This window comes from Furipterus horrens, unplaced genomic scaffold, assembly GCF_987537825.1.
Source record: "Furipterus horrens unplaced genomic scaffold, mFurHor1.1.pri manual_scaffold_17, whole genome shotgun sequence".
NCBI lineage: Eukaryota > Metazoa > Chordata > Mammalia > Chiroptera > Furipteridae > Furipterus > Furipterus horrens.
Genome location: NW_028327187.1, coordinates 7,499,197 through 7,518,044, shown reverse-complemented (window position 1 = coordinate 7,518,044; position 18,848 = coordinate 7,499,197). Strand labels below are relative to the sequence as shown.

Here is an 18,848-nt window from a genome sequence, read left to right as displayed (position 1 = left end):
TTTAATACCAACATATCTTTTTGTAAGTAATGTATTAAACCACAGTGGGTTAATGATATTTTGATGTCTCCTAAAGGAGCTGGGCTCACAAATGTGACCACTATATGATTAACAGAAACTCTTTAGCTTATGTGGCAGTAATTATTTTGGCATCAAGCACTATTCACTGATTGTTTCGCAATCCTATCAAGTGAAGTTTAAATCTTGGTCCCAGAAAAAAAGAAAAGAGCAGGAACATAAGTTTGCCATGGATTTTGGCAGTAGACATGGGCCCAGTGAAATTGTTTGATCTTTCCAAGAGCCAGATACTGTGGGGTTTCTTACAGTGTGTTTTCCCAGGCTCTGTCCCTTTCAAATGTGAATGTGACAGAAAGAAGACTCCTTAGATCAACCTAAGTATCAGCTTAAACTCTTCTTCGTTAATTCTTTGCCCTTCCACATTTTGTCTAGCTCTGTGAGGGATTGTTGAAGAATTAATTGTGCCCCATGAGGCAAGTAAAGGACAGATTTCCTCTTCTTCAAGGATGTCCTTTATACAGACAGCCCCAGAAAGAAATACGTTTGCTTGTAATTTGATGTGTGGCGTGTGGCTGACTAGGAGGCTTCACTGTTCACTAGTGGTTGCTAAGTCAGTGATTTAGATATAAAGCCCAAGCCAGGTGGTTGTAGCATCACAGTTGAACAACTGGCTGTGCATAAAATCAGACAGTGGCCTTAAACAGCTGCCTGCCCCATTTGGGGGCCCGCTCACTGGCTATCCTCCAGAGCTACCTAAGGCTGACTGAGCTTAGGAGAGAAAATATTTTCCCTTTCTGCTCAGGCACTGTCTTTGAAGTTCTCCTAAGTTTGCTGTCTCGCTTCAACCATAACTGCATATGCCATTCCAGATTGGAAAGAGTTTAATCAAATCTGTATCTTTCAAGATAAATAATCTTAAAATGGTAAAAGGGAATATACCACACTTTTGAAAAACTAAAGGATTAGTGCCTTTTGTCCAAACCCAAGACCAAAAAGCCTCTTTAAGAAGTCCCTTTTTCCTCTCTCAGAAGTCCTAGAAATATCTGTCAGCCTCCCTCTTCTGGTTGGCTAGATCTATACTTTTAGTAGAAACTGTATGGTAGTTGTAAAAATTACATTTTTAAGAGTCATACAAACCTGGGGTCAGACCTTCCCCTCAGCACTTATCCATATGATTCTGGTTGAAATTGGTTCACCTCTCTGAGATTTTTTTTTTATGGTAGCTTGAAGGGTTGTAGTAAAGATTAAATGAAATAATATAGTACAGTGTCTGCTACATACTAGAAGCTCAATAAATATTATATTTCTTCCCTCCTTGAACATTAGGCTGCTAATATGTAGCTGTTACTCAAATCTGCTGGACATACTCCCCAAGATTTTATAGTAATACCACGTAGCTAGCTAGTTATCTTCAGTAGCTGGCCTTTCTAGTGCTGCCCTGACCTGGCTAGGGGTTGGTATAATTATTGTTTTGTTTGCTGAAACATTCATCAGTCATAGCAAATTTCCTTGCTACTTGGTGGCTATTGCTTGTACCTCCACTGGTGTTCCTTTGACATTTGTCATTAATGTCATGAAATTTCAGTGGCATTGTCTGTGTCATAAGTAATCAAAATTAGCATCACATTTCTCCCTTTAAAAATATCTGGAGCAATGGGGGAAAAATGGGACAACTGTAATTGAAAAACCAAAAAAAAAAAAAAAAATCTGGCATTTTAAACAGAATATGTTGACACATAGACTATTTTCCCTGAATGTGTTAACATGAGTAATTTGTGCTTTTGAGGATTTAATGGTATTCTTTTCTATTAATACAAAAACTACCCTGTCTACATATGTGCCCCTCCTGTCTTTTAAAATGCACAATACTGGGAGGTGAGAAAACAGGCCCAGATAACAGAAAACTATTTGATTAGTAAGATGGTTATCATAGAAGTTATTTTGGCTTTTTTCCTAGTTATTGTATTAATATCCCCTGATTACATTTCATTTACTCATATTCTGCTCAACATTCTTCTTATGACCTAAAAATATTCTGATTACCACAAGCTGAACATGGTGTTAAAACAGGTCTGGATATCTCCATTTCATTTTATAAGAGAGTGAAAGTCATTTATCTCATGCATGTTTTAGACATTTTTCTAGAATAGCTATTTACCCTGAAGTTCTCAGACTTCTTTCTAGAATTTCTCAGTTATAAAGAATTTTGAATTTTCACATGTCCCAGTATAAAGCCATTTCAGCTGAGAAAACATTTGTTTGTGATAAAGCTCAAAATTATTTCAGTTCTGCAGTCCAGCTATCCTCATAGTTGCCGTATCCTTCAGTCTCTTAAGCAGAGTTTTAGTAATAAAACGAAAGCACTAAATCTCCCTCTATACTACTCTGTTACTTAAGATAACCTTACCCAAAAACCATTGAAATTCTCTCCATTCCAGAACATGCCATGATTTAACTTCTTTTTCAATAGGTAAGATTTAAAACTGTTTAGAATAAGGCATTGATATTGGTGAGTCCTGTTATTTTATCACCTGCCCAATCTGCTCTGTTATTCCTCAACTATTGCAGTTGAATGCCATGGCCAACCGACTAGCTGGGAAGGGGTATGAAAGTGAAGACTACTATGCCAACATTCGCTTCAGGTTCATGGGCATCGAGAACATCCATGTGATGCGGAGCAGCCTGCGGAGACTCTTGGAAGGTAGAAGGATTTCACCTTGGATAGGCCAGAGGCCATCCATAGCTTTGTATTTATATATACATATATATGTATATATATGTGTATATATATATATATATATATATATATGTAACATGCATATGTGTGTGTGTGTGTATATATATATATATATATATATATACACACACACAAAAAGCATGCATGATTTGGAGTAGACCATCAAAGCAACCAGGTGAGCAGGATCAATAGGTGATAAGGTTTTTAACTGAAGTATGAATCCAGCTTGCATAGTAGTGAATTATAGCAGTCTTGATCTGGCAGACAAACTAAGGTGTTCAGTTTCATAACTTGGTTAAGTCCATCTGGGTTTAGTTGCTGTGGAAATCTTTCTCTCTGTAGAATTACAGAGGCTGGTGTTTAGGGGTAGACAGATCAACTTAAGTATAAATGAATTTGGAATTCATTGCATCATCCTCAAGGTAAGGAATCACCTCATTTAATCCACTGTAAGGGGTTCATCGGATTTCATAACTGTGCTGATGAAGGGGGTGAATTTAGACTTCAAAGGAATGAAGCTGATGTCAGACATTATCAGTTATCTGTCATCACTGCAAAATAATTGGGGTCAGAGTGGGGGCAAGGTGAGATTGGGGCCTAGGAGGAAGGACCCTGATTCTCGAACATTTCTCTCAGAGCCACCACCCAGGATTCCATGATGTGATATGACACCAGAGGAAGAGATGGTGGAAACCTGCGCTCTTAGTGAACTCCTCCTGTTCTTCCTCTCTTGTCTTCAATTTTGTCCTTAGGCTGTATAGGGGCAAGACCTCTCGCTTATATGGCCCTTATTAAGTCCTGTTTCCTCAGTCTGCATCCTTGTTAGGATATTAGTGCTCCTCTTCCTTGGATCTTTTCTTTCTTTCTTTTTTGTCCCGGAATATTCTGTAAGTGTAGAGGAAATCAGGACTTTTTACAGACTTTTGAGACAAAACATTGCCCTCTGCTGGATAACCAGTGCAAAGTACATGGAAATTAACTTTTTCCCCATCCATTGAGACTGCACAGGACTGCAGGGAGTAGGTGAGGTTGTAGGAGTACAGCCAGATATTAAGGGCCTGAAGAGTTAGGATGATGGGGTGGAATTAGGATTAAATGTGTTTTCTTTTTTTTTTTAAAGAAAAATTTTAAAGATTTTGTTTTTATTTACTTTTAAAGAGAGAGAGGAAGGGAGGGAGAAAGAGAGGGAGAGAAACTTTGATGTGAGAAACATCAGTTGACTCCCTCTCGCACATCGCTAACTGGGGAACTGACCAGCAACCCAGGCATGTGCCCTGACCAAGAATCAAATCAGTGACCTTTCAGTTCACAGGCTGGTGCTCAATCCACTGAGCCACACCAGCCAGGGCAAATGTGTTTTGTAATCAGAGGACATGTGGGTGTTTTCCTGTGGTTACTGACTCATTCTTCCAGCTCTTCTCTTAAGAGACTTCTGTGGGCTTGGGGTGGGTTCTACAACTCAAAAAAGCAGAGACCAGAGCTCGAAGATATGGTAGGCTCTAGCCCAAATCCCGTCCCTGACTCACTGTGTGGTTTCTAACTAATCATTTAAGCCTTCTGTGCCTCAGCATTCTCATTTACAAAATTAGGATCCACTTTCTCCCCTTTCTTGGTGAGTACACTGAGGTTATTGTGAATTTTAATATCTGCTTCATTTTCAACCTTAGTTTCTGAATTGAAAAATGCAACAATGAGTGAATATCTTATCGGCCTGGAGAGCTCAGGATGGTTGACACACATTAAAGCTATTTTGGATGCTGGAATTTTCATTGCACAGGTAATAATTAGGACTTTTAAGAGCTTGTACTCACTTTAATTATGGAATGTCTTGAAGTAGCGGTGCATCATGGTGGAAAGAATATTGAAAAAAAAGTTAGTTTCTAGATTCACTTCTGCTACTAATTCACTGTGTGCCCTTGGCAAATCTTATCCCTTTTCTGGGTGTCAGTTTCTTCATCTGTGAAACAAAGTGGTTGGGCTAGAATCTAATGATATAATGTTTGCGAGGTCCACAGAACCCTCTGGGAATAGTATTAATCCTCTCCTTCTGGAAAAAAAATATACATATGGCTATGCATACAGAAAATGGGCCTTAACTTCAGTAGCTTCACAGACTCCTGACCTCACATTAAAAACTCTTAGATGATTTCTATTGGTACCGCCAGTTCAGATACTCTTTGTTGTATTTTTGTGTTGATTTGAAGGTATCAAGTGGAAGTAAGAGCGGATGTTAAATAAAGGTAGAGCTTGTGTATCTGTGGGTATTCAGAGTTCTGTATAAAGCAGACCTTGTACGACCTCTTTCTATCGGTCTGCCTCTGAATGCAGTCCAGGCAGGCTTCATCTGTCATTCATGCTGACTTATTTTCTGACCTCCAGAACCCTGGCCTCTATGTCATTAGTTAGGTGATGTAAAAAAAAAAAAATAAGAAATTGGAAGTGTCCATTTTCTCATTCTGAAGTTTTGTTTGTATGTACAGTATTTCCTCACTTATCATGGGTATTATGTTCTAGACGCCCCCGCGATAGGTGAAAATCCACGAAGTAGGAACCTTACATTTATTTTAGTATTTATATATATTTTAAGGCTTTAGAAACCCTTCCCAAACACTTATAAACTGTTCCCAGTCCCTTATTAATCTTTCCCACTCTCTTATTAAACTTTTCCACACTTATATACACTACTAATGTTCTTAAACATATTCTATACTCTTAAACTTACGTAACTTTAACAACATACGTATATAGTACCGCAAAATCCCGCGATAGAGCAAAAAATCTGTGATAAATAATTAAATATAATATTTTTAAAAATCCTGTGATACAGTGAGGCCACGACAAGTGAACCGCGATATAGAGAGGGACTGCTGTATTCCTACGTGAGAACTCTCCCTCTTGACAGCACCCCTACCCCCATTATTTGTAGAAGTAGGGAAAAGGAGAGAATGACTTTTCACCCCTCTGCTGTCATTTTCCCAGTTGAAGCTAATGAGATATATAGCCTCTGGCTTAAAATGTTTGAAGAGTATATGTAATGAACTGCCTTAAATATCCAGCGCTAAAGCTTTTTGCTTCCCGAGTCCTGTTGTCTACACTTTTTATTATAATATGTTATTAATGTTTCCTATGTGACCCTCTTGATTGTTTCAAGCCCACTGTTCCAGCCATTCTTCATACCGTTCCTTCTTCACATCCCCTATACCCATACATCCGTATTCCCTTTATGAAGCAGACTTCGTTAGGCCAAAGAGAGTGAGGATGGAAAAGAGGGATCAATTTGATAGACAGTGCGACCTTATAAATATTGGTTGAGTTAAAGTGAATGGGCGAAAAAGATAGGCTTGGAAGTGCACAGTTATATTGTGCTCCCCATCACCAGCAATTCCTGTCCCTTATCCCAAGCTTGAAAACTCAGTCAGCCTTGAAGTCTCTCTCTTCCCCTCCATCTGGCAATTGCCTACTCCTATTACTGCTCCCTCACAAGTGTTTCTCACACCCATTCATTCTCCCCAGCCTCAACTGCTATTTTCCTAGGTAAGACATTCACCATCCCTTGCTTAAAGTACAATAGTAACTACCTAACTTGTTTACTTTTTTATTATTTGCCAATTTATTTTTTGATTATTTTTTAAATTAAAAAAAAATTATTTTCAATTCCACTTTCCATTCAATATTATTTTGCATTAGTTTCCGGTGTATAACATTGTGGTTAGACAATCATTCACTTTATATAGTGTTCCCCCCTTCATATTTCCAGTACCCAACTGGCATCATACATAATTATTGCAACATTACTGACTATATTTCCTGTGCTGTGCTTTACATCCCCATAACTATTTTGTCTCCTGATTTGCATTTTTCTTAGTTACTCCCCAGTTTGGTCTAAAGTCATTTTCTTGAGCACATCTGATAATGTCACTTTAACCTCAAATCCTCCTATGGTTCTCCATTGCTTATAAGACCCTGGTAATAATGAACTTTTATGGTTCTCAAAAACATATAGTTCTCCTCCCTCTCTCTCTTTCTCTTTCATTATCTTCATTTTTTTCCCATTACAAAAGTTGTTCATGTAAATTACCAAAGAAGTAAACATTTCAGAAATACATAACATCAAATGTGAATGTTCATTGTAATTTGCCCCACAACATATACATCATTGTAAATAGTTCAATGTGTATACCTCTAGATCAGGACCATTTGAACTTTCTGTGATGATGGACATGTTCTAAATCTGTACTAATACAATAGCCACTAGCCACGTGTAGAAAGAAATTTTATGCTTGGAATGTGGCTAGTGAAACTGAGAAACTGAATTTTAACTTTTATTTAATCTTGATGAATTTGAATTTAAACAGCCACATGTGGCTGTTTACTACTTTGTAAAAATGGGTTTATACTATGCATATTGTTTTGCATCTGACATTTTATACTTTACATATAATGACGTTTTCCAGGTCAGTTCAGCCACTGCTACTTCATTCTTTTCAGTGACTATACCATATTTCCTTATGTGAATTTACCCTAGTCCCCTGTTAATGGACAATTCAGTTATTTCCAGTTTTTCACAAATGCAGACATTGCTCCAATGCCCTCGAACATATATCTTTATATCTTTGACCATTCTTAGAAGTGGATTTTATAGAGTATGAATACTTCAGACTTTAACTAGACATGGTCAAATTGCTCTCCAAATAGGTCACACCAATTTCTATTCCCAACAACGGTGCCTATTTCTCCACATTGCCAGTAATGGTTATCAGTTTTTTCAATCTTTGCCAGTACACAGGTGATGCATTTTAGTCATGTTTTAATTTACATTTTCCATCATTCGTGAAATTGAGCATCTTTTCCTGTACACTATTGACTTGTCACTCCATTTGGAGCCCTGGGGAAAGTGTAGTTGCTATTCTCAGGCCTCTCATATTATCCTGAGGTGTCTGGTTAACTGGGAAGTTAAAATGGTTGAGGAACTTTTTCCCAGAGCTCACTAACTCTTGTCTTACCTGCAACCTAACTATCCTTCTAGGAATAGCATTTCTTTTGTACCTTCTACCATAAAAGTTATTCATTTTCCCACATCCCATGAACTGCAGGGCCCATGGCCCTTGCTCCTTACACAGCTCCATTCTTTCAGTTCTGTTTCACTTAGCTGCATCACTCTGTACCTCTCCTAGAGACTCCCCCTTCTCCATTAAGGACTTTGTGGATGGCCTCACTACCTTCCTCTCCATCCTGATTCTTCCTCTCATCCCGGCAGATTTGAATGTCCTTATACAATCTATTGAACACTGCACTGATGGTTCTCTGAGCTTTTATACTCCAGTCCTCACACTCTTACTTTAGCTGGTTCTTCTGCCCTATGGAGACCTACTCACTTTAAAATTCTCTTTTTCCACAGTGTCCCCTATCTAGCCAAACCTGGTGGCATAGAACCTCATCCATTCCATCTTGCCCCTTATCCTTCTACTCTACCTGTGCTGCTAACCCCCAGCCATTTTCTACATTAGCTGCTCTTACACCCTAATGTCTAAACATTGCTACAAAGAAATAAATCCCATAGCTATGTTAGTTAGTACTGTCACGGGTTTACAGTCCATAATCTCAGCTCTAGTTCTGTAGTCTTAGGGCTACTTAGCAGTCTTGTTATGTGTCCCTGTTTGGGTGCTGTCCACCAGGCAGCTATTTCTAATTTGTACCTTTCTTTCATGCTGGTGACACCACTGTTGCACTCCTCCTGGCCCCCATCCAATTAAGCACATATTTAAGCCTGCCTCTTCGTGGAAATAGCAAGGAGAACTCTCATCTTCCACAACTATCCTTACCAACTTTTTGGTGTCTTCTTCCTTGCTATCTCTGGTGCCACATCTTCTGTGTAAAACTAATCCCTCTACCTGTATTCTAAATCCCATCCCTCCTTCTTCAAAGAAACTTTCTTCTACATTTCAGCTTCTTTATTTAAACTGGTTCATCCCTAGTTCAACTGGTTCATATACCCAAATGCTTTTTTCATTTCTAAATGAAAAGCATTTTTATTATCCTCTTCTAGCTATTGTCCTCTTTCTTCTTGGTTAGAGCTTTCTTGAAAGTAGTTGACCTTCCCTTTTAGCACTTCCTCACGACTCCCTCCATCCTTCATTTCAGGGTTATCCTATTCCCTTACCATTACTACTGCTCTTGCTGAGGTCTCCAGTGACCCTTGACCTGACATTTCTAAGGGTCATTTTTTTTTTCTTTGCTGTATTTTGACATCTTTGCTACATTTGGCACTGTTAATCCCTTTCTCTTCGAACCATTTTTATAGTCCTGGTTTTAATCCAACTACTCCTTCATGGTTCTGTTTCTACCTTTCAGGCTGCTGTTTTCACAGGGTAGTTCCTGTAATATCCCCTTTCCTTTACTTTCCCTTTAAAAGTCACTGCTTTTTCAGCTCTTTCCTTTTCTTGCTTTGGTCTCTGCCTGGAGAGTGGCAGGCATGCCCACAGTTTCCACTACCATCTCTATTTATATAGCAGTCAGATCCACACTCTGGCCCAGTTTCCAGCCCCCTCTTGGACTTCAGACACACACATCTAGTTATTCACTGGACTCACCATTGAATGTCCCTTAACTACTTCAGACTCACCGTGGCCCAGACTGAAATCTTCTTACTTATTCTCCACAGCAACTTAAACTTGTCTCTTCTGTGTTCATGAATATTCATACATTCAGAATCATCCTGGACTCTTCTCCTTCATCCCATAGCCGTTTTCATTCTGACCACCCCTCTTCTCCTTTTCAGTCCCAATACTACTACCTTAGTTCAGGCCTTCTTTGTCTTTCACAATTTTAGTAGCTCTGGAACTGGTCTTAAATCCAAACTTGTGTCCACCCAATCCTTTCTCTTTCCTGTCACCACAGTGAGCACATGTAATCATTCCACTCCTCTTTTTAACCCCTCAGTGGCTCTCTGTTATCACCAGATGAAATGCACACTTGTAGGTCTGCCCCTTGCCCTTTTGGGCAGGCCTTTCTCTCTTCGTTCTCTCATTCCAAGCCTACCTTCAATCGAGGTACTTGGAGTTCCTCACCTATGTCATAGCTCCTTGTCTTTGTACATGCTGTCATGTTGTGCCCCCTGCCTGGAATGTTTTTTTTCTCATCAGTCTGGCAAATGCCTACTCATCTGACAAGCCCACTTAAACTGTCTCGTCTTCTTTAGTTATTTTGTGCCTGGTATGTATTTCTATCTTTGGTCACCTTAGTTTGTGAGCTCCTTGAAGGTAGAACCATGTCTCATCTTTGTTATCTCTAATATCTAGCACATAACAGGCACAGAGAGATAAATAACTGTTATAATGAAAAAGTGAATGCTCAATATCGTTGCCAAAATTACCCACATTGGGTAACTACCCAGATGTTTACATCATTCTGGTTGTATGGAAACTGACCTAAGAGAGGTAAACCTCTCCATATTAAGTTGGAAGAATTTGTGTTAGTAAGACTAAATGTCTGAAGACTCCAAAGGAAATTATTGTCAGATCTAGGACTGGAACGCAGAACCGTTCTATCTGTGTTTTAGGGCATGAATTATTCTTCTTACCCATGCCTCTCTCTCATAGTTGATTCTTGCCTTTTTCAGAAGTTTTGTGATTTTAAAACTCCCTTATGTTTTTAAATCCTGAATCATGTATTGGTTTGAATTCTTCTTTCCTGTTAGGTGAGTTCTCCTTCTTTTTTTTCATTCCCCATAGAGTATGCCAATATTATGAGAAGAAATGAATGTAACTCAGTAATACCAGGTTTTCTGTGCTGTAGAGATGGTATTTGGCAAGCCTATCTATTAACCAAGCATGCTATGTAAAAGTTGTTGATGTTACTTTTTATCTCTTATCTTCACAGGCAGTGAAGGCAGAAAATGCCAGTGTCTTAGTCCACTGTTCTGATGGGTGGGACCGCACAGCACAAGTCTGTGCTTTGGCCAGCATCCTCCTCGATCCGTTTTATAGGACATTCAGAGGTTTCATGGTAAGAGAGAAAACAATTCTATTTTACTTTGCATGAGTGAAAGATTATAGATAAATCAAAAAGAACGCTCAACCAACTTGTTTTGTGCAAGAAAGAGTTCCAAATCTATAAAAATATTTCTGTTTTTCAAGTTAGCTTCTTTCTACTACATTAAGCATTTACAGTTCACATATACTTTCTGTTGCACATTCAGCATAGTTTCTTACCTATCAGAGGGTAAGTTGTATGTAATAGACTGCTGTAAGGGGTAGGAAAAACTCAAAAGTCTGCAAAGCTGAAGTGGATCACAATGCAATAGGCTATCATATGATTTCATCATCTTCAACATGCCAGCTGTTTGGATATCACACGTATGATTGTTTTCTGGCACTGAATCTAAGGTTTCTTAGTTGACCTAAGAAACAGAACTCACATAGGAGTTTATCCTCATTTTCTAGAAATGCTTTTAAAAAGAAGTATGAAAATTGGTTTGTCTCAAGACTTGTTATTGTTACAAACCCAAGTACTGGCTTTGGAGTCCTGTTTTTACATAGGCTGAATTTAAGATTATGTTTGTCAGGATTGCATTTAGTTATGTCTCAAATGGCTTGTCACACATCATGTAAAAACCAAAAAAAATGTGACACTGGATACAAATCCAGAATAATTTCTCCTGAGAGCATTTGAAATTTGAAGGAAGCCTGTATAGGTCTTTAAAGGAAATACAAGTTACTTAGTTATCATTTGGGACATTAACTTTATTTATTATCAGTTCAATCCAAACTTGTACAAAGTCCATTTCAGCAAAGCGTTATGATATTTTTACAACTATGGTTAATTCATTTTATGATATTCCTAATGCAAACTTTTCTTTTTGTATAACAATGAAGGTCCTGATTGAGAAGGAATGGATATCCATGGGCCACAAGTTCTCCCAAAGGTAAAAAGATCTGCATTTTAAAGGAGAAGGCTAAGGAGAGGTCATTAGGGTAAGGTTTATCAAAACCCAATATGTTCTTGTCTATGAAGGAGTAGTAAGTGAAACACGGCATAAATCTCTTTTCATCAAGAAATAAGTATTTCAGGCACTGTGCTAGGGGACTAGGGCTACAAAGGTGATTAGAACATTATCTCTGCCTTCAAAGTGTGCAAGTAATTATATCAAATTGTTAAACATATTACGGAAGAACAAGGCATCACAGGCTGCAGAGGAGAAAGTGCTTAACTCTGCTTGAAGAAGGCAGGATAGGCACCCAGGAATAGGCGGCATTTGAAGATGAATTTGGAGAAATTAATAGGAGTTTGCTAGACAAAACAGTGAACTGAGGAGGGGATCCAGGCAGAGGGAATAATATATAAGACAGTGCACCTCTTAACGTTTAATAAGAACAAAGAAAGGTGCAGATTTCTGTTCTTTAGTAAGGAGTGTTGCAAGGGCTTGCATTTATGTAGTGTCTGCTATAAGGAAGATAGCCTCACTGAAGCTCTACCTATGTTATCAGAGCAATCAACAAATACTTACCAAATACCTAACAATGTGCTGTATACTATATCAAACACTGAGCTTGTTTCAAAGGCACATGCATTCTTTTACCCTCAAGGAAATTAAAAGTCAGGTTGTATTCTCCTCCATTAGTGTGTATTCATTTAATTTCATTTGATTGCCAGTCTTAGTCATTTGAATCCATCCACTCTTCCTTCTTCATCAGCAAACATTGGACCAGGAAATATGCCAGGTTTTTTAAGGAGACTGTGTTGGATCAGATATGGTCTCTATCTCTTCTTTTACAGAAAAGAAAATCAGTGATGATAGTATAGTTTGATAAATGCTAGGGAAAAACATAAACAAAAGAACCTAACCCATTCTGGGGCAAAGAAGGCTGCCTAGAATTGGTGGCATTTTAGAACATTCAAGAATATAAGGTTTGAGGATTTGAAAGAGACAGTGGGTGTTTGGTAGAATAAGATTACCGAGGACACAAGAGAGAGTGAAAGCTTTCCTTCCAATGCAAAGATTAGTGAGCCCTGACCAGTTGGTTGGGCATTGTCCTGCAAACTAAAAGGTTGTAGGTTTGATTTCCGGTCAGGGCACATCCCAGGATTGCAGGTTTAGTCCCTGGTCAGGCCATGTATGAAAGGCAGCCAATTGACATTTCTCACATCGACGTTTCCCTTTTTTTCTCCCTCCCTTCCTCTCTCTCTGTAAAATCAATAAGCATGTCCTCCGGTGAGGATAAAAAACAAACAAACAAAAGAATAGTTAAAGCTATAACAAAGAACACCTCCTCTATGGAAACTGGATGGAAGGACAGGCAGCGAAGGAGCTAACTGTGAGTGTCAGAGACAAGTTAGGTATTTTTTCTTGATGGGCTTGATTTTTTTCAGTGGCACTGTAGACACCAGTGTGAAATAGGTTAGAGGTTTGATAAGATAGCTTAACATTTGCAAGAGCTGTAAGGTTGGTGGGAAAACAGTGTTAACCTACATAAAAAGTATTGGGGAGCAATTAAATTTTAGCCAAGTATGGAGACTTTATTTTAAATGGCATCCATTTGCATCCATTTTATAATATTCTCAAGCAACATTCATCAGTCAGGATTTGGAAGCAGAGAACACAGCTTTTTAGGCTCATCTATAGTGTGATTTTGAATGAGAATAATGACAAGAAAGACCAGAAGGTTGAAGAAAATGGGGAGAGAATAGTTGATGGAGCAGACCATAGAGCATAGGCTGGATAAGGAAGAAAGGGAAGCCAGTAGGAATCTGGCAGGTTGAGAGGTCCAGAGACGAGGACTGGAGGAGGTAATAGGACCAGCCTTTGGAAATACACTATATGGTGGTCAGAGCAGGATACTGAGATGAAAATTTCAAAGTGAAATACAACCTTCTTGGTAACTTTAAGAACCAGCCTATGGCCATGGTTATGGGAGGTTGAGAGTGGAGTAGAGGAAAACTTCAGTGAAGATAATTGGATGTGAGTTAGCTAAGGAACCTGCTCAGTCAATGTAGGTCATCTTCATGGACCCCCAAAGATAAGACTTAAGACAGGAGTCAGATTCTTCAGAAAACATGGGGAGTGACACAAAGATTGGTATAAGACAACAGTGAGGAAGGGGAAAATAGTGTAAGCTAAACACCATGACCCATAGTGGAAGTGTTTTTCAGAGAGTGAAAAGAACAGTGTAGAAAGCAGGGGTAGAAGCAAGGTGACAGTTGATTCCACCTCTGCTGTTTTAGGATTGGGTATCTGAGAGTGGAATGATGAGCATTCTCCATTTGATTTGGGCCCCAGGAAGAGATGGTGTCCTTGGTGAGGCATATTTCAGTTAAGTAAGAAGGTAGAACGTACAGTGTACAATATGAGGATGACATGTTTGTTTCCAGTGGATAGTAGAGTTGGTAAAGAGGGAACCATGGGAGAGGAAACGTTAAGCAGTTCTAGGATGGGGTTTGTTCATTTATATAATAAGTGTTTAGTAAATACCTATTTTGTGTCAAGAACTGTACAGTAAGCCCTGGCTGGTGTGGTCCAGTGGCTTGAGTTCCAACCTGTGAACCAAAAGGTGACAGGTTCGATTCCTGGTCAGGGCACATGCCTGAGTTGCGGGCCAGGTCCCCAGTTGGGATCGTGTGAGGCACAGTGATGTTTCTCTCCCTCTCTATCTCCCTCCCTTCCCCTCTCTCTAAAAATAAATAAACAAAATCTTTTAAAAAAAGAACTGTACAGTAAACCACATAGAATTAAATGTGGCTGTTTAAATTTAAGTTAATTAAAAGTACATACTACAATTAAAAATTCAGTTTCTCCATCACACCAGCCACATTTCAAGTCCTTAATGAGTTAGTGACTACCTTATTGGACGGCACAGATATGGGACATTTCTATCATTGCAGGAAGTCCTGTTTTAAAGATAGTGTAAGGGGAAGTGAAATAGATGACCAAAGGGCCTACAATATGGATGACAATGAAGGAATGCTGGTAGTTAAGAAGCCCATTGGCTTTAACGAGCTTTGAGGTTCTGGGTGGCATTTGGCCTCAGATGCTTCATTGCCAATGCCACCAGTGACAAAAGGTGACCTCGTTATAGCTTATTCCAACAGTAATACCTGATGTTAACCACTGTCTTTTTTACCCTTTTTGCATCTCTCAGGTGTGGCCATCTGAACAATGACATTGCAGAAGTGTCCCCTATCTTTACCCAGTTCCTAGACTGTACTTGGCAGTTAATGGAACAGTTTCCTTTTGCCTTTGAGTTTAATGAAATCTTCCTGCTGGAGATCCATGACCATGTGTTTTCCTGCCAGTTTGGGAACTTCCTCGGAAACTGCCAGAAGGATCGGGTAGATCTGAGGTAAATTCAGTTTTGTGAGAAAATACTGACTAGGGAGACAGGGTCAGCAGAAAAGGAAAATGCCCACCACCCTGAATTTGGAAAGGGGAGATGGCAGTGATAAAAAGAACTTTTGAAACAAAGCACTCAGTGTTTCCGTGGGGACTCCTGAGAACCTCAGATGCCTCCTCTGTAAAATAGGGATAATAATACCTACTTTTCAGAGAAATCACTTGTATCAGAGATCATGAAATGGCAGCTCATGAGCCAAATCTAACTCAATAGGCATGTTTTGTTTAGTCTGTGGAGGACTTTTTGAACTATGAAGGAGTTGGCAGCATTTAAATATCAGGATATTTCACATAAAAAATCCAGTTATTTTAAGATTTTTGTCTTAAATATAAAAGCCACTGTGCCAAGATATTCTTCTGCAACCAGACGTTTCTTACCATCTCCCCAAATGCTTTTAGACACATTCATTCTGTCCAGGCATTAAAACTCAAGATCAGCCAAGTGTCACTGGTTCGATTCCCAGTCAGGGCACATGACTAGGTTGCATGTCAGGTCCCTAGTTGGGGGCGCAAGTGAGAGGCAACCAACCACACAGCGATGTTTCTCTCCCTCTCTTTCTCCTTTCCCCTCTTCTCTAAAAATAAATAAATAAACAAACAAACAAATAAATTATTTAAAAAAACCTCAAGATCTATTCCATATTCTTTTTTTCTACCCTCTTAAAATGAGGCTAACATATCCTAGACCCATTCCTCACACAAATCTGAATCTCCATGTAAAACTACAGTAGTTGAACATTTTAACATATATTAAAATAGTGATGACTTAAAACAGAAGTATCATTCATTCATAAAAGAAAGAGCATGGGCTCTAGAATCAGAGAGACCTGGGTTCAAATTTTGGCTCCGTTATCCTCTAGCTATGTTACTTTTAACAAATTAACTTTTGGTCTCATTTTCTCATTACTAATTCAGGGATAAAATATCACAAAAATTAATGAGGTATTCTCCATACAGTCTGGAACAGTATTTGACATATGGTAAATAATAAATATTAGTTACCTTACCTCTGCAAGATTTTTTTTCTGTTTTTAACCAACAACAAATGAGAAGGAAAGGTATACAGGTCCTTTGGCCTCATGGGGATGGTCTTGAAAAATTACAAGACTACAGTTTTAGGTCCTACCACCCATAGCACTCCTCTTCGTTCTCTTCCTTGAGATGATGTGTGCAAATGACCTTCCCATGCATGGTCACACAGCATCTCTCATTGGGGACCAATGGATCCCATGCTTTCTCAGGTGTTAACTAAGGGGCTTCCTTGCTTGATGAGCAAGGTCCCATGGTCTCAACTGAGGTGTAAGAGTTAGTCTTAGAATATAAATATCACAGTCTTTAGGTGCTCACATAGGATAACTCACAAATATTTACTAATATAAATTACCAATTGTCTTCCACTGTTTTATACCTTTTGAGAGGAAGAGAAGCTCACTTGAAATAAAATGAAATATAAAAGAACCAGAAATTCACCCTCTAGGCTATTTGTTAACTTACCAGAATTTAAAAAACACTTCCATATTTTTTAAAGTTGGAAAGATGATCAATTCATAGACTGCTAGATTTGAAAGAGACCTTAGAGGTCACATTACATGAATGAGATGACAGGCCCAGAGAAAGCTAGGGTTGTTCCTAAGATCACGTAACTACTCCATAGCAGAGGCTCCCCAGTGTGGAACTCTCTAACCTCTTACTCATTTTAAAATGGATAAATTGAAGTCCAGAAAGTTCATTATTCAATCAGTGCTCATTAGCCCCTTATCATTTTCCTTCTATCATATCCTATCCCTCTCTCTTGAGTTGGGTTACTTATTAGTAAAATTTGGCTGATTGTCATGTTCAACAGGACTGTTGGGATTACTTGCTTGCTGCTTTTAATTTGTGCTTTTTTTTTTTTTTTTTTTTTTTTTTTTTGACAGAATCTATGAAAAAACCCATTCCCTGTGGCCTTACTTGTTTCAGAAGAAACCAGACTTCAAGAACCCTTTCTATCGACGCTTCCATGGGGTTGAGGTGCTCAACCCCGGTACTGTGCCCTACAACATTCAGTAAGTACCTAAGCTGTCCCCTCATTTCTTACAGCAGGCCCCAGGGCCTCAGCTGCTTTGTTTTTCCTTGTATAGCTGCTGTCATTCCATAAGTCTGGCTATGGAATAGGATACTCTCCCCACATCACCCATCCCTTGCTGTCTCTGAAAACAAAATCACCCTCCTTTTTGTTTTCAGGGTCTTGCTGTTACTTGCATAAGGAAATAAATAAGAAATAATAGTTGATTTGTAGTAATACAGCTAGTCAGGATGTAGCTTGCTTCAATCCTCTTAGTGTTTCCTTGTATCTTCTTCTTTCCCATCCTTTCCCCCAACATAGAAAAGGAAGAACAGAGAAATAGAAAGTGTTGGTATTGTTTCTATACTTTTACAAAAAAGTATAAATACAGGATATTGTGCTCACTGATCACAACTGAATGGAGTATAAAACATTTCTGAATATGTGTTTATTATCTCTAATAGTTTATTTTGTGTATTCATTAGGATTTTGTATATATAAGATTATGTCATTTCTGAATAGATATTGTTTTACTTCTTCCTTTCTAATATGGATGCTTTTCATTTTCTTGCCAAATTGCCCTCATTAGAACTTCTTGGAGTGGTTTTTTTTTAAATTTCTATTATGACTTATTTGAGGAATTGGTTAAGAGTGTATTGCTTAATTTCCACATATTTGTGAATTTTCTTCCTTTCCTTTTGTAATTGTAATTGATTTCTAATTTTATTCTACTGTCATCAGAGAATATACTTTGCATGATTTCAATCTTTTTTTGATTTATTCAGACTTGTTTTAAGACCTAACATAAGTTGTATCCTGGAGAATGATATCTATTTTTAAAATGATGTGTATTATTTGAGAAGAATGTGTATTCTGCTGTTGTTAGGTGTAATATTTTATTATGTCTGTTAGTTTGAATTGGTACATAATGTCCAAGTCCTCTATTTTCTTATTGACCTTCCACCTCACTTTTCTATTCATTATAGAAAGTAGAATATGGAAGTCTCCAGCTCTTACTGTAAAACTGTATATTTTTCCCTTCAGTTCCATAAAGTGTCTATTTCTTCCTTTGATTCCATCAGTTTTTGCTTCATATATATTTTGGGATTTATTGTTAGGTACATATATGTTTATAATTACATATTCTTAATTCATTGACCCTTTTATGAATACATAATGTCTTTATTTGTCTCTTATAACAATTTTTGGTTTAAAATCTATTTTATCTTCATTAATATAGCCACACCAGCTATCTTTTGGTTACTGTTACATGGAATATCCTTTAACCTTTTTCACTTTGAATCTAAAGTGAGTCTCTTAAAGACAGCATGTAGTTAGATCATGTTTTTGTTAACCCATTTAATAAACTTTGCCCTTGAATGAGTTCATTTATTTATTTTTAGAGAGGGGAAGGAAGGGAGAAAGGGAGAGAAACATAGATATGAGGGAGAAACATCGATTGGTTGCCTCTCACACACCTTTCACTTTGTGGGACAATGCCCAACCATCTGAGCCACACGAACCAGAGCATGTATCTTGTATCTTTTTGTTCCTTAATCTTTCCATTACTATTTTCTTTTGCATTAAATTAATATTTTAATTGTATCATTTTAATTCCCTTCTCTTTCCTTTTCTGTATATTTATTTTATTTTCTTATTTGTCA

General features: G+C 38.2%; 1 protein-coding gene across 1 annotated transcript in view; it reads left to right on the top strand.

Annotated features, from left to right (window-relative positions):
• The window catches only part of MTMR8 (myotubularin related protein 8), a 71,270-nt gene that overhangs the window by 36,166 nt on the left and 16,256 nt on the right, over positions 1 to 18,848 (top strand). Inside the window, exons 6-11 of the mRNA XM_090265222.1 lie at positions 2,587 to 2,719; positions 4,423 to 4,532; positions 10,634 to 10,759; positions 11,629 to 11,678; positions 14,890 to 15,090; positions 17,057 to 17,185. Coding sequence (XP_090121348.1) covers positions 2,587 to 2,719; positions 4,423 to 4,532; positions 10,634 to 10,759; positions 11,629 to 11,678; positions 14,890 to 15,090; positions 17,057 to 17,185 — 749 coding nt within the window. The remainder of the gene's footprint in view (positions 1 to 2,586; positions 2,720 to 4,422; positions 4,533 to 10,633; positions 10,760 to 11,628; positions 11,679 to 14,889; positions 15,091 to 17,056; positions 17,186 to 18,848) is intronic.